General features: G+C 42.5%; 1 protein-coding gene across 1 annotated transcript in view; it reads right to left on the bottom strand.

Moving 5' to 3' along the window:
- LOC310772958 (diacylglycerol kinase zeta-like) overlaps nt 1–2,539 on the bottom strand; it is a gene marked incomplete at both ends in the record, with an annotated part of 167,655 nt that extends 165,116 nt beyond the window's left edge. Inside the window, one exon of the mRNA XM_083632913.1 lies at nt 1,536–2,539. Within this exon, the coding sequence (XP_083489039.1) occupies nt 1,536–2,539 (1,004 nt within the window). The remainder of the gene's footprint in view (nt 1–1,535) is intronic.
- Nucleotides 2,540–17,080: the final 14,541 nt, after the last annotated feature.

Genomic DNA, 17,080 nt, shown 5'->3' with positions numbered 1-17,080 from the left:
TTGTGACTTGCATGATAAACTTTGGGGGATTTTTGGATCATCACATCAGCAGTTTGAACTCAATCAACTTACCTCGGACCATGGGAAGCAACGTTAATGTGTTGAATCTCTACGGATTTTGCCTGTATTTTGTGTGCGGTGTGCTGCTGCGCAGCGGGTGCTGCTCCCTCTCTCCCTCCCTCTCTCTGGTCTCCATTCAATAAATGAAAACAAATCGTGGTAATCAGAGCCAGCCTTCTTTGTGATAAGATTGTCTGGTTCAATCAGACAATGAGACTGATTGCATGTCTTCCTCGAAATGTCCGTTATTATTAAATTATTTATTAATATTTTATTCCTGACAGGACAGGTGTTAATATAGCCTACCGGTATGTCTCGGCTAATCCTCATCTCCGTGATAGCCTAATAGCAGAATTTGCGAGGGTCTTTGATCTTCTATCTCTATCGCCTAAATAGGCTAAATAAATACATACAGGCTACATAGCATACATTAATAAATAAATAAAGAACTTTCTCCCTCTCCCGATCCCTCCCTCTTTCTTTCTTTCTCTCTCTCTCTCTCTCTCTCTCTCCTCGCACGGCGCACGCCCAACATAGCCTACAATGTAGGTCTAACAAAACGCATTTTTATAATCATACAGGAAAATCTCTGGGAATTATTTTGTCCATCCCGAGAGGCTATTAGCCTATCAGAGTGTCTGCTGGCCAATCCAGGAAGTTTGACAATACTATTTGGATCGTTTGATTTGTGGCTGTGTGAACACAAACGAACCAAGGCACAAATGCAACAATTGTATCAATTAAGTACCTGAATCGGAACAAAGCAAACGACCTACAGGTGTGAATACACCCTTAGTGAGTTCACTTAACACAAGGGTGATTCAGCATATAATGGCCCATTGACAGAAGCCTTAGGATTTTCAGTATTGCAGTATTTATGGACTGGTTGTCTGTAGTCACACAGATTGTTTGGATCTCACCTGCAATTACCACTCATCGCCATAGGTGTCGCCAAAGAGGACGAAATGGAAATCTTCGAGATTATAACTTTTTACCATTACATTTGGTTTGGTGTTAAGTTACTGTTTAAGACCTTTTTCAAAGCGGGATAAAATGACTATGTATGAATGTAAGACAATTTCACCGCAGAAATAAGCATAGAAATTAATTTCTCACTGGAAAACCAAACCACAAGATTTGAGCTAAATCAAGTCATTTTAAGACTTTTCCAGGGCCTAAAATAGACCTAAAATGTAGCGAGATTTGTCATTATTTGCCAGTGAAGTGAAGCTAAAAGTAACAACAAAATTATAAGTTAGCTGCCATTTCTTCTGCTTAGCCAATTACCAACCACTGTGTGGAAATACACAGACACACCAACGTATGGCACAGACCCATTCCGTGTGTGTGTGTGTGTGTGTGTGTGTGTGTGTGTGTGTGTGTGTGTGTGTGTGTGTGTGTGTGTGTGTGTGTGTGCGTGTGCGTGTGTGCATGCGTGCGTGCGTGTGCGTGCGTGCGTGCGTGTGGTTACATACAACATGAAGTTGTCCCATGTATCCAAATTAGGGTCATAGTATATCGCTCCCTCTCGTTGCCCCGCTGGTGAAGAGCAGCTTCTATGGAGCAGAGACCCGTAGCGGGACAGATCTGTCTGTCTAGCCCCGGGCCCGGAGTTCACACCTGGGCAAGTCAACTGAGGGAGACTGGGGCTGGCTGCGGTGGCCTGGATGATGTGGTTCAAAGTCCGATACGCTTGACTTGACTGTCGGCGACTGTATTGGCCGTAAACTCCGTAAGCCGTTGCGCTACTCTGATAGACCGCATCTGCCGGAAGGAGATGGGAGGAGTTCCGCCTCAGACAGCGAGGGGGGCGGAGCAGAGGGCGAGGGTTAATAGTTTCCATGGTGACTGCCTGGGCCAATCGAATGTGGGTCGCATCCAGTCGGTCGTCATCCTCCATCTCTCCATCGCTCCCTGCCTCTCCGTCCGACTCGGAATAAGAGCACAGAGAGGTGTCTCGACTGTCTTCCTCGTCCTCCGGCCGCTCCTCCACCTCCCTCCCCATTTGGACCAAGCTAGCTAGCAACATCGAGGGTCCGAGCAAATGCTGCTGGATGGTTTTCAGTTTGGGGGCACGCCGGCGGCGCACTGCCAGCCCTCGGTGCACGCAGGAGACGGCCACGGAGCTGGACCGACGACGAGCATAGTGGGCTTTGAACGGAGGCACACCTCCTCTTGCCGATTCGCCAACTCCTCTTGCGTAGGCGAGCCCTAAGCCGACACTGGACCGTCGCCTTGGTCCGCTGGCTACCAGTAAGCCCACACTGGAGCGCCTGCGTTGGTCCGTATACGCCGGAGGTAAACCGACGACGGAGGAGGAGCGTCTGCGTTGTGCTAACGTTACCGAGGGCAGGCCGACACTAGAGCGCCTCCTGGCTTTACTGGCCTGAACAGCAGGACTGGTTCGATGGGCGGTGGCAGTGGGATGGCACGGTCGTTTTTGGCGACGATGGAAATGACGTCGGAAGAAGGTATCCATGCTGACGCGGAATCAGGTTGAACGTGGGAAGTATACTAAAAAGTGATATATGGCATCTGACGTAATGGATTTAGGGGTGGTGGGAAGGTGGTCTCCGTGATTATGGGGTGGTCCCCACTAAAACCAGCTCCTCCCCCAAGTCCACCTCCTCTCTCGCTCGATTATCTTCCTTTTCTCCTTTTTCTCTCAGGTCTTCTTATGGACATGCTGTAGGTGCAGACAGGTCGTTCTCTTAATAAAAACAAACAGTTCTCCCAATCATTACCTCAACAGAATGAATTCAACATCATTTCGATAGAATAAATGAATAAAAAGCGAATAAAAATAAATCAAACATTTCCTAAACAGTTACCTGGAATGACGAAATAGTGCCCTCAACTATAGCTAAACAATAGGTAATTGTTCCCTTCAAAGAAGGCAAGAATGCACATATTCTGTCAATAGTTCCCATATTCATTCATTTTGATTTAGACCGATGGTTCTATGATGCAGTGCTGCCTTGCTCGAAGTTGTTAAAGGGTTAGTTCCAATTCATCCACTGACATTTCATTTAGCCTGGTGAGTCTGTGAGAGCTGGTGCATTGCTGTGTCTTTTGACCTGTATGAATGAACACAGGATTTGGACCACTAACCTAAATCTTAGCAGCTCATTGCGTCCCCATGGCAACTCAACACAACGTACGTATGTAAAATACCTGATGAACCCCCATCTGTGACAGCATTGTAGTTCACTTACACCAGGGGTGGGCAACTATTTTTCATGGGGGGCCACATGAGAAACCCAGATTGTTGCCGGGGGGCGGGGCCGAACAAATATTGTCATGCCATAACTAGGCATGGGTCGATTTCCAGTTTTACCGGTTCGGTTCGGTGTACGAGCCCAAACCGGTTTGATCACGTGCGAACCGAAAAAACCTAAAATAAAAAATAAAATAAAAGTTTTTTTTTTTTTTTTTGCCAGTCCATTCTGATTGCACTATTGTTCGTATTAGCCTCTTCTCAAGTTGCACTAGTATGCAAAAGTCTTATTTTGTTTATTATGTTGATGTTTGAAGAAAAGTTAAGCTGAATAGTTATGAGAAATAAATACAGGGTGTGTTTGTTACACAGGTGTCCTGCTTCTTTTTATTCAGTATCATTGCTGGTTGACAATACCAGCTTAGAGGTGTATTATCGCTATCAGGTGGACTGAAGTTGCACTACAGACAGTTATGGGCCACACTCGGGAGCCCTGCTTAAAAAAAAAAATAATAATAATAATAATAATTACAAAAAAAATCGGTATACCGGTTCGATCCGGTTTAGACGGCAATATCGAACCGGTTTTAAAATTTTCAAACCGACCCAGCCCTAGCCATAACCCATGGATGGGCAACTTTGATGATAGAGAGGGCCACAAAAAAATTTCCTCGCTACCAGTTTTTGCTGAGGGCTGAACGGCGCCAGCGCGAAAAATTTTGGGCATTTGAAGCCAGGTTTAGAGGAATAACTCATTTTAAATTAACAGTTGTGATGTCATTATTCAGTCTTAACCACCAATATTTGATCCTTTTCTCACTCACTCCTATGTCACTACCTGCTCTCCCTGCAGGGCTTGAAATTAACTTTTTTCACCACCTGCCAATATGGCTGCTAGATTTTAAAGTTACCAGCCAATTCGAATTTCCACTAGCCGAAATGTTTTTCTTGAAATAAACCAGAATATGAGTGGGCTAATTTAAGCATTTAAGTATCAGTAAGTGGCCTGGGATTCTCAAAGCCTGTGTTGAGGGTCACACAAGAACAAAAATGCACTCTTGAAGCTAAATAAATCCAAAACCAACAAGTTAATTATTTAAATTTCTACTTCAATGTAGAACAGTCATTTCTTACACATGAGATTACTTTTAGCCTTTTTAGTCATAAATATTATTGAAAGATATTCCATATTCCAGACTGAAATGCTATAACAGAAGAGTATTGGCCAGAATGACATGAACATTTGGACACTTATTCAGCGGGTATCTTGCATGTTGCGTTCAGGTGCACTGTAATTTATTTTTATTTTTTTTGGCAATTCCATCGCGGGCCACACAGGGGGCGCCCGCGGCCCGCAATCGGCCCACGGGCCGTATGTTGCCCATGTATGACTTACACGGTAATGTGATACCCGGATATCAGCATTTATACTCCTAGAACTGTTACTAACAACCAACTAAACAACAAAGTCAAAGCTGTGTAAAGCCGGGCATCTACTGTTAACACGTTCACTGCCATTGGCGAGTCAACTCGTCAAGCAGAAACCAACGGTTGACTGCCAATGGCGAGTCAACTCGTCAAAAAAAAAAAAAAAAAAAAAATTGACGGTGGGACGTTGATCTAACCCTTTTACATCTCCTATATAAATATGGGAGCCACCGAACGTGTACAACCCATTCCACCGACCCACTAAGTGGCGACAGTGCTCTCCAGACTAGAAAAAGCCGAGCCAAAACTGCAGGGGAACGCGCGAGGAAACCATTCTCATACTGTAAAATGGATTGGCGAAAACACTTTTCGCTTTCGCGCTGGGAGCTGGCGGTGGGGGATTGCAAATTTGCATAATAGATTATTGGTGCAACACACTTTGAAACACCGGCAGAAAGCCCACAATCGCACGCAGCTTCATTCCAGCTGAGCTCACAACCGAAACGAACGAGCCCCATGCAGACTCGCCCAAAGAGCGGCCGCCAGCAGCCAGGCAGCACAGACAGGCAGAGCCTCGCTTGTACCGCTGCAGCCACGGAGGGAGGAGGAAAACACACACGGAGGGAGGAGTTTGAAGGAGAGGGGGGTTTCCTGCTGCTATGGAGGAAATTACTGTTCAAAACTATTGTTTAGATGTCTGACGTCTTACGCCAAAAATAAATGGTTAAAGTGACTGTTCTATCGAATTTCACAAAAAGCCATTTATCTCAGCTTAAATTTTCAGACGCTGAAACCATGCTGTATTCAACTGCTAATGTCTACATAACTACTAACTCTACAAACTAACTCTTTAGACAGAGAAAGCACACATTCTATTAGTTCTTTTGAGATATTTTGTGTTCACAAAATCTTAGCAGAAAATAATCCTCGGCTCTTGAAAGATGAGCCAGAATCCTAAAAAAAAAACCTTGGCAGAAGCTACCTACAGTATTGAAAAAACGGCTGGCAGTGAATGTGTTAAAAAGAATGCTACTGAAATTGTCATCTGCTATTGGATGATTTTTGCAGGGTACGCAAAAAGGCTACGCAAACCGTTTTCCCTCCAAGGAGCACACGTGGATGAAAAACACATTGAATTTTAGGGGCACAAAGAAAATTCGATACAGATTGAACTTATTCAATATGATTTGATTAATCTCAAAATGTTACGATTCAGTTTAATTCAATTCAAAGTATTCTCATGATACAAATATGTATTTTCTACCAGAATGGCTATTGTTGTCATTTAATCATAATAACTATAGTTTTATTTAGTCATCTATTGTATGCCTAACAGTACGCCCATGATGCTGATGTGGTGAAACACTGTGACATAGTGACATATCCCACAGTGTGAAGTCATAAGGCAGAAGATAACCTCCTCGTGCAGACAGTGTTCTGAATCTGTGGGAAACACCTGCATCAGCGGAGACACAAGTGTTTGTGTTTGCCCTCCATCTAGTGAAAACCACTGACCAAAGACTACTAGACACTGGGTGTTGAGTATCCAGCAAACGTTTCTGTTATTAGCCTGTTGAAACAATAGCTATGTATTCAGATAGCTGCAATTAGCTTAGATGGTTTAACTTAGTTAATAGACGGCACAGCCTGATTGTCAACAACACATTTTAGCTATCTTGAATTCGATGCTGAATAACGTTATTACCAGAATCAGGTTTAATAAAAATCAGAATGCGTCTATAGAAAGTGGTCAACCTAAACCACTAATCAGAATGCGTCTATAGAAAGTTGTCAACCTAAACCACTAATCAGAATGCGTCTATAGAAAGTTGTCAACCTAAACCACTAATCAGAATGCGTCTATAGAAAGTTGTCAACCTAAACCACTAATCAGAATGTGACTATAGAAAGGTGTCAACCTAAACCACTAATCAGAATGCGTCTATAGAAAGTTGTCAACCTAAACCACTAATCAGAATGCATCTATAGAAAGTTGTCAACCTAAACCACTAATCAGAATGTGACTATAGAAAGTTGTCAACCTAAACCACTAATCAGAATGCGTCTATAGAAAGGTGTCAACCTAAACCACTACCGTAATCAGAATGTGACTATAGAAAGTTATCAACCTAAACCACTAATCAGAATGTGACTATAGAAAGTTGTCAACCTAAACCACTAATCAGAATGCGTCTATAGAAAGTTGTCAACCTAAACCACTAATCAGAATGCGTCTATAGAAAGTTGTCAACCTAAACCACTAATCAGAATGCGTCTATAGAAAGTTGTCAACCTAAACCACTAATCAGAATGCGACTATAGAAAGATGTCAACCTAAACCACTAATCAGAATGCGACTATAGAAAGATGTCAACCTAAACCACTAATCAGAATAGCTGGACTATAGGAAGTCCAACAACTGTTGAAAACAACAACAGTGACCTTGAACACAGGGGTTAAAACACCTAGTTGAATAAACTCAGTTGTAGACTGAGGCCCCTGTCTGCCTCATAGCCTTTAATGTGGAACTCTCTCTACCATCCGGAGAGAGAACAGCTGATAGCATCTCGGTGTGCCAGGTAGTGTGTAAAGGGAAACTTGTACCAAGGATCAGATAGAGCTGTATTTATAGCCCTGGATATGGTGAACAAATAGAACCTCAGCAGTCTCTGGGTCAGTCTCTATGAGATCATAACCCTGGATATGGTGAACAAATAGAACCTCAGCAGTCTCTGGGTCAGTCTCTATGAGATCATAGCTCTGGATATGGTGAACAAATAGAACCTCAGCAGTCTCTGGGTCAGTCTCTATGAGATCATAGCTCTGGATATGGTGAACAAATAGAACCTCAGCAGTCTCTGGGTCAGTCTCTATGAGATCATAGCCCTGGATATGGTGAACAAATAGAACCTCAGCAGTCTCTGGGTCAGTCTCTATGAGATCATAGCCCTGGATATGGTGAACAAATAGAACCTCAGCAGTCTCTGGGTCAGTCTCTATGAGATCATAGCCCTGGATATGGTGAACAAACACAACCTCAGCAGTCTCTGGGTCAGTCTCTATGAGATCATAGCCCTGGATATGGTGAACAAACAGAACCTCAGCAGTCTCTGGGTCAGTCTCTATGAGATCATAGCCCTGGATATGGTGAACAAATAGAACCTCAGCAGTCTCTGGGTCAGTCTCTATGAGATCATAGCCCTGGATATAGTGAACAAATATAACCTCAGCAGTCTCTGGGTCAGTCTCTATGAGATCATAGCCCTGGATATGGTGAACAAATAGAACCTCAGCAGTCTCTGGGTCAGTCTCTATGAGATCATAGCCCTGGATATGGTGAACAAATATAACCTCAGCAGTCTCTGGGTCAGTCTCTATGAGATCATAGCCCTGGATATGGTGAACAAACAGAACCTCAGCAGTCTCTGGGTCAGTTTCTATGAGATCATAGCTCTGGATATGGTGAACAAATAGAACCTCAGCAGTCTCTGGGTCAGTCTCTATGAGATCATAGATCTGGATATGGTGAACAAATAGAACCTCAGCAGTCTCTGGGTCAGTCTCTATGAGATCATAACCCTGGATATGGTGAACAAATAGAACCTCAGCAGTCTCTGGGTCAGTCTCTATGAGATCATAGCCCTGGATATGGTGAACAAATAGAACTTCAGCAGTCTCTGGGTCAGTCTCTATGAGATCATAGCCCTGGATATGGTGAACAAATAGAACCTCAGCAGTCTCTGGGTCAGTCTATATGAGATCATAGCTCTGGATATGGTGAACAAATTGAACCTCAGCAGTCTCTGGGTCAGTCTCTATGAGATCATAGCTGTGGATATGGTGAACAAATAGAACCTCAGCAGTCTCTGGGTCAGTCTCTATCAGATCATAGCTCTGGATATGGTGAACAAATAGAACCTCAGCAGTCTCTGGGTCAGTCTCTATGAGATCATAGCTCTGGATATGATGAACAAATAGAACCTCAGCAGTCTCTGGGTCAGTCTCTATGAGATCATAGCTCTGGATACGGTGAACAAATAGAACCTCAGCAGTCTCTGGGTCAGTCTCTATGAGATCATAGCTCTGGATATAGTGAACAAATAGAACCTCAGCAGTCTCTGGGTCAGTCTCTATGAGATCATAGCTCTGGATACGGTGAACAAATAGAACCTCAGCAGTCTCTGGGTCAGTCTCTATGAGATCATAGCTCTGGATATGCTGAACAAATAGAACCTCAGCAGTCTCTGGGTCAGTCTCTATGAGATCATAGCTCTGGATACGGTGAACAAATAGAACCTCAGCAGTCTCTGGGTCAGTCTCTATGAGATCATAGCCCTGGATATGGTGAACAAATAGAACCTCAGCAGTCTCTGGGTCAGTCTCTATGAGATCATAGCCCTGGATATGATGAACAAATAGAACCTCAGCAGTCTCTGGGTCAGTCTCTATGAGATCATAGATCTGGATATGATGAACAAATAGAACCTCAGCAGCCTCTGGGTCAGTCTCTATGAGATCATAGCCCTGGATATGATGAACAAATAGAACCTCAGCAGTCTCTGGGTCAGTCTCTATGAGATCATAGATCTGGATATGCTGAACAAATAGAACCTCAGCAGTCTCTGGGTCAGTCTCTATGAGATCATAGCTCTGGATACGGTGAACAAATAGAACCTCAGCAGTCTCTGGGTCAGTCTCTATGAGATCATAGCCCTGGATATGATGAACAAATAGAACCTCAGCAGTCTCTGGGTCAGTCTCTATGAGATCATAGATCTGGATATGCTGAACAAATAGAACCTCAGCAGTCTCTGGGTCAGTCTCTATGAGATCATAGCTCTGGATACGGTGAACAAATAGAACCTCAGCAGTCTCTGGGTCAGTCTCTATGAGATCATAGCCCTGGATATGGTGAACAAATAGAACCTCAGCAGTCTCTGGGTCAGTCTCTATGAGATCATAGATCTGGATATGCTGAACAAATAGAACCTCAGCAGTCTCTGGGTCAGTCTCTATGAGATCATAGCTCTGGATACGGTGAACAAATAGAACCTCAGCAGTCTCTGGGTCAGTCTCTATGAGATCATAGCCCTGGATATGGTGAACAAATAGAACCTCAGCAGTCTCTGGGTCAGTCTCTATGAGATCTTCAGCATTAAAAACACTCAGAATAAGACTTTGTAGCAGCAGATGTATAGACAAAGCTACAACATACTATATATTGTAGGGGTGGGAAACACCAGACCAGAGGCCCCACAATACGATATAATCATGATAGTTAAGTCACAATATGATATTACTGCAATTTTAAAAGATCGATACTTGCCGTCTGGGTATCGATGCAATATTGCCACGCTAAATATCATGATACTTGGCTGTATCAATTTTTCCCTCACCCCAAAATGCAGTGGCATATACACTGCCACAAACAGTACCAAAAAACTGTTTTCTGACAGTGTTTTTCCGCTAGACTCAAACAAAATGACCATTTAGTAAGGGAATGTCCGACCCCCAGCCTCCAAGGTCTCATCATAATTAGTGGTTGTCCTCTCAGACACCTTTGAGGAGAAATAGTATAACATCTGGCTTTCTCTGAATGGAGGTGTGACCACGACTCTGATTTCATTGATGACAAGAAGATTGGGCATCAAGGATGCAACTGACCATTTTGGGGGGTGTAACAGAAATAATATGAGTACTGTAGTATAACCAATTAATTCTAATAAGTGATGTTATTGCCAAGCCAACTTGTTTTTGCTTATTAGTGTAGACTATCCTCAAATGTATTATGAGTATTGTTTGTTTTTTCTCACTACAGTAAACTAATGCCAGTTATGCGGATAGGTTTTTTTTTTTTTTTTTATCACTTTATTTCTCAGTTTTCACAAAAACATGGATGTCACGAAATACAAAAGTGTATGAAAACTCTTTTTCTTTTTTCTCCCCCCAACCAACCGCCACCCACCCCATGGGGACTGAAAAAAAAAAAAAAAAAAACTACAACATAAAAACAACTACAACAACAACAATAACAATAATGGACAGATGTGTGTGCGACTGTGCGTACAGTCATTTGGCTCACAGTAAACCACTTCTTCTCTGCTGCAATTAAACACTGCTCTCTCACAGTTGGTCAAAAATTATATTTAATAAAAGGGTTGCCATATGCTATCGAAATTATACTTAGGCCCTCGTACAGCAAATCTAATCTTTTCTAGTTTAAAAAATTGTAATGTATCTCTGATCCAGTGTTTAAAAGAAGGAGGGGCAGCCTGCTTCCAATTTAATAAAATGGGTCTCCTGGCTAAGAGTGTGACAAAAGCAATACAGTTGGACTGTGCCCTGGGGAGGTGATCGTCTTCACACTGGATGCCAAAGATGGCTGTTAAAGGATTTGGGTCTATTGGTCTGTCAAATAATAGATAGGGCTTCAAAAATGGAGGACCAGTAACCTGAGAGCCGTGGGCAAAACCAAAATGTATGAGCTAGTGTCGCGGGCGAGACCTTACACCTATTACAAGAATGATCAACTAACGGATACATCTTTGAGAGTCGGGCTTTAGACAGATGCAGCCTGTGTACCACCTTGAATTGAATTAGGCCGTGCCTGGCACATATTGATGAGGAGTGTATTCTTGAGAATATGTCTGACCATTCAGCATCCGTGAATTGTACACTCAGATCAGCCTGCCACGCCTCTCTCAACACATCAAGAGATGTTGTCTGCATAGACCAAAGTTTATTATACATAACAGATATAATGCCTTTGAGAGATGGTACCACTGGAAATAAATCGTCAATAGGTTGCGGTTCGGGGATTGTGGGAAATGAACCTGTGTGTCTACGGGCCCAATCCCGGGCCTGTAAATAACTGAAAAAATGTGTTCTTGGTATATTAAATTTAGCTCTTAATTGATCAAACGAGGCAAAAATATCCGCCACGTGCAGATCCTTGAATGTGATAATACCCCTCTCACGCCACTCCAGGAAGGAGTCACTATCAAGTGAAGGGCGAAATCGATGGTTTGCAACAATCGGGGCACAGAGTGAGCCAGCCTGCCAGGCATAGTGCCTCCGCACCTGAGCCCATATACGCATAGACCGGTGGACTAAGGGGGCAGTGGAAGTGCAGTGTGGTGCGGATAGGTTATTTTAAGGGAAAATGTATTGCTACTTTTCTGACCCCTAAAACCCCTCCGCCACCCCCTCGGTCCAGTACCAAGCTGAGACTACAGGTTGGTTTTCATGATGTGGTCAGATTGATTCTGCTTGCTCAGTTTACATGTGGCACACTTTATTATTTTTTGCGCATAACTTTTTCGCATCCGACAGCATAAAATGCTATTCCGGGAGTCAGCGCAATTTGATTCACTAGATAGATTCACTAAATATCTCCATTATCGTCATGAATAGGCTCATTTTACAGAAGAAACTATTCACCTTATTCACCACGCCCACTTTTTCTCTCTTCCGCGTTCAACGCAAACGTATTTGTTCTTCCGGTTCAGCGCTAGTTGCCTTCTGTCGCTAATATTAGCCGCTAGTTAGTTATGTTATATGGCAGTAAAATGCCACTGAATGACCAAATTGATATAACTTTTAACCATTTCGAGTAAAACTGTTTCCATACGGATCACCAGCGTTAGTTTGTTGTTTATAACGTGGCTATATTCATAACGTTTCTATCTCGGATGCGTTATTTTGAATCCCACATAGGTTACGCTGGCGCAAAGCGTGTGGGTTCCAGGACGAAACAGCCTCGACTCCACTAACGTCATCTTTAGAGCACAATATTCCTGGAATGCAAGTTTAACTAAACAGTTACATGTCCTCTGCATTCTACATAAAATTAAGATATTACGGGTTGTTTTATTTTGTATGTTACATACTTATTGGCCAAGATATGTTAGTTTATGGGGGAGTAATTTTGCCACTTTAGGAGGGGAGTGTGCGCGGCCATTTTGCCTGCGGGGTTTTTGGCAAGTCAAAACCGGAAATACTATTACGAAATGACGTAATGCGGAAGCGTCCATGTGTGGGCAAAGAATAAGGTGAATAGAAAGAGAGGACACTAAAAATAACTACTGTTATTGTACAACAGAGCAAGGAGGCAGCAAGATGAGGAGGAGAGGCGTATCATGAGGAATTTGAACAGTTATATCACACCAGTATGAAGAATGGCAGTGCGGTGTACGGGGGGGTCTTTTATTTTGAAGTTCACCTCCTATGAGTGAGGTAAGAAAAATAGAAAGGTTAAAAATAAAAATAAAAAAATATATAGAGAGATTTTTTTAATCATGCTTTTTGTTTCTTTTATAAATAAGATAACTAAAATATACAGTAACAACAACCCAAACCATAGATAATGTACAAAAGTATTAAAAAATAAGGGAGGTAAGAAAAATAAATCCTACACACATACTGGAATTATATTTTAATGCCACCACAAAGCAACAAGCTATATTGTAGGTTATAGTTCGTTATCTATTAAACATCACACTCAGGTGTTGAAGTAAGCGGTGCAGAGTTGCAGGTCAAACCCTTCTGCTCCACAACCCGCTCCACTCTCTCTCAGTCTGCCGACCGGGGCAGCCAGGGTACAGCCACGGACGGAGTCTCAGTCATCTTAGTCAATTTCGGCCTCTAGAGGCCATATGACGAAGCACATCACCAGTAACCGTCCCCAAGTATCCGTTATACACGATCACCAGACGAGAACAGATCAGAAAGGCTAGAAGTGACTGCAGCTTACGTGGAATCTGCTATAGAAAAAACTGCCATTAAATGTTACATGATGTCCCTTATAGTGAATTACAGAGAATTATCACCAGGCTAAAACGTCCACTATTTGCTTAATCCCACTGGCAGAACTGGTTGTGACGTCAAACAAGTGACTCTCAGGTTACTGATGGTCAAACAGTTGTTGTTTTTCTGATTTCCCCCCATTTTCTCCCCAATTGTACTTGGCCAATTTCCCCCTGCTGCCCCGGTCGCTGCTCCACCCCCTCTGCCAATTTGGGGAGAGCTGTAGAGTAGCACCATGCTTCCTCCGACACATGCGCAGTTGCCAGCCACTTATTTTCACCTGACAGCGGGGAGCTTCACCGGCAGGACGTAGCACGTGGGAGGATCACGCTATTTCCACCAGTTCCCTTCTGCCCCGAACAGGCGCCACGACTGCCCAGAGGAGGCAGTGGCGCTAGTGCAAAACAGGTTATTTTTTAAGCCATATTGGTCTTTGAAGGCCAGTGACGACCTAATGATGACCCCTATTTTGAGCCGATGTCCAATTAATTTTAATTGGACCACGATAATAATAATAAGTCTCACTTCAACTTAAGCACCTTATGCGGCTGGTAATCAACTTGTAATACTGAATGTCGATTGTATAATTATGTTTTTTGTTTTTTGTTTCCTTTCCTGTGTCTGAGCGTGTTTGTTTGTTTGTTTGTTTGTTTTATCTGTGCATTGTTCAGAAAAATTAACTCGCTTCAGGTTCAGGTTTTCACATAGACAAGCAGTGTAGTAATAATCAGTTAAAAGAAAAGTCAAACTGGATCATAGTTGGACCTAATCTCAATCTAATTGGTCTAAACACCCCCCTCCCCCCTCATTTGTTGACCTGGATGTCCAGGAAATGTGTTCAAGTGTTCTTGTTTATTTGGTAAACAGCACATTACTACAGCAACAACTTGCACGTTATATGACCACACACACCCAGCCACCCCCCCTTTTGACCTGTCTGCACAAGGAAAAGATTCACAACTATTAAAACCAGGATGTTGTGTTTTAGATTCAGGAATATTAAAACCAGGATGTTGTGTTTTAGATTCAGGAATATTAAAACCAGGACGTTGTGTTTTAGATTCAGGACTATTAAAACCAGGACGTTGTGTTTTAGATTCAGGAATATTAAAACCAGGATGTTGTGTTTTAGATTCAGGAATATTAAAACCAGGACGTTGTGTTTTAGATTCAGGAATATTAAAACCAGGACGTTGTGTTTTAGATTCAGGAATATTAAAACCAGGACGTTGTGTTTTAGATTCAGGACTATTAAAACCAGGACGTTGTGTTTTAGATTCAGGAATATTAAAACCAGGACGTTGTGTTTTAGATTCAGGAATATTAAAACCAGGACGTTGTGTTTTAGATTCAGGACTATTAAAACCAGGATGTTGTGTTTTAGATTCAGGACTATTAAAACCAGGATGTTGTGTTTTAGATTCAGGACTATTAAAACCAGGATGTTGTGTTTTAGATTCAGGACTATTAAAACCAGGATGTTTTAGAAACAGTGCACACCTTGAGACAGTCACAGGATTGCACCAGCACTTTATACAGTGTTTCCCACAGGAGTCTGTGGTGGGCGGCCCTCAGACCCTAGGGGGGTCCCCCTGCAGAAAAGCTTGTAAATTCTAAAGTTAAATGCATCAATCTGGTGCACTTTGAGAGCAAAATTAAGAGGCTAGACCTATGAAGCACTTTATGCTCTTGTAAACAAGTTTGTGCTCTTGTAAGCAATGTTGTGCTCTAGTAAACAATCCCAAATGTTTCCAACAGAGTTCAAACCCAGAGAATTCCTAATTTTATTCAAGGACACGGAGCGTTTCCTTCGGTCTGGTCGCCTGTCGATGACATCATCAGAGCGCCGGCTGTTTGCCGGATCGACGGGCGATTCAAGCCGACTATTTTGGTACTTTAGAGTGCTAGAAACTAGCAAAGATAACCGTTTCCCTTGCCCTTGCACTGGGCGCAAGATATGGCCCTGTGTGTTTTGGAGAAGAGGAGACCTCACCATAGAGACACTGCATGAAATAGGCCACGCCCATCACGGGGGAAGGCTCTCCATTCACATCCATAAACCAGCGTCATTTTCCTTCAATTAAACATAGCTAAAAGCTGTTGTGTGGTGGGGCTGTGCAGACAACAAATGTAAAAAAAATCGCCAATTAAGTTTTTTTTGTACTCTTGAGCAAAACAAGGAAGCCATTGAGAATTGGCGAGAAGAAAAATGTGGATCTAGCTGTCAAGGAAGTAAGTTGGAGTGTTCATCGTCCGTATATATGATCTTTGTGTGCAACACGTGACATAGGAGAACGCCAGGATTGGGGGGGGGCGGGTGTTTTTCCCCGTTTTGGGCGTGGTTTCTGAATGATGACGCGTTCCGCAGTGTCTCTATATGGCGGTGAAGACAACACACTTTTTTTTTTACTGGTGTCCAGGTTTTTTACTGGTGTCCAGGTTTTTTACTGGTGTCCAGGTTGTGGCGATGCTTGTGTTTGCATCTGTCACTTATTGATAACGTTACTCGTTATTGATTTGGTTCTTTATCGATGCTCTTAGTGGTTCTTCTTCATTATTAAATCATTGTGTTAAAAAAATCTAAATAATAAAATTCAGAACATGATTAGAATGTATGCATATTTGCAATATAACTTTCTAGGGCAGCAACAATAATGTTTACAACAGCAAAGTCACTATAAACTTAATATCTCACTGGAATCAAATCTAAAATGTCAATCAAACAAATTATATTCCTGACCAGGGATGAAACGATAACCGGTCTTAATGATAACCGTGATAAAATTCCTTACGATAACCGTTAGGAAATTCCTTACAATACGCTTTGAAAAACATGGTAAAAATACTGTCCACCATCAACCAAAGTTGGCAACCGTCTCCCTAGATGCAAATGCGCAGCCTTGGAGAAATGATTTCAGTGAGTGTATCAATCCTTTGTGGGTCTGAGTTTTCAATATCAAACTTGGTGAAATGATTTCTGTGAGTGTATTAGTACTCTTTGAAAGTTTTCAGCGCATTTTAACAATACCATGATAATACTGATAACCGTGATCATTTTCATCACTATACTGTAATTGTGATATGACATTTTCATATAGTTATATCTCTATTCCTGACATCACAATACTGAGTAGGGTTGCCACCTTCAAAGTGTAAGAATAAGGGGCAGCTTGCCAGCAGCCGCGGGACACAAATCAAGCAAATCAAGGGAGGATCTGGAGTTCCTCCCCCCATGAGATTTTAAGTGTCAGACATTGTGTCATTTACTGCATTCTGGTGATTTTCTTATGCAAAAATGTGTGCTTTTTTATGCATCAATTTCAAAGTCCTCCTCAAAGAAATCAGTCAGTAGACTGAGCTCTGCCAGCCATGCTTACAGTACAAAGTGACTGAAATCAGTCTGTAGACTGAGCTCTGCCAGCCATGCTTACAGTACAAAGTGACTGCAATCAGTCAGTAGACTGAGCTCTGCCAGCCATGCTTACAGTACAAACTGACTGAAATCAGTCAGTAGACTGAGCTCTGCCACTCATGCTTACATTACAAAGTGACTGAAATCAGTCTGTAGAC

The sequence above is a fragment of the Poromitra crassiceps genome (assembly GCF_964638095.1).
Source record: "Poromitra crassiceps genome assembly, chromosome: 3".
In the NCBI taxonomy this organism is placed as follows: domain Eukaryota; kingdom Metazoa; phylum Chordata; class Actinopteri; order Beryciformes; family Melamphaidae; genus Poromitra; species Poromitra crassiceps.
This window is presented reverse-complemented; position numbering and strand designations above follow the sequence as displayed.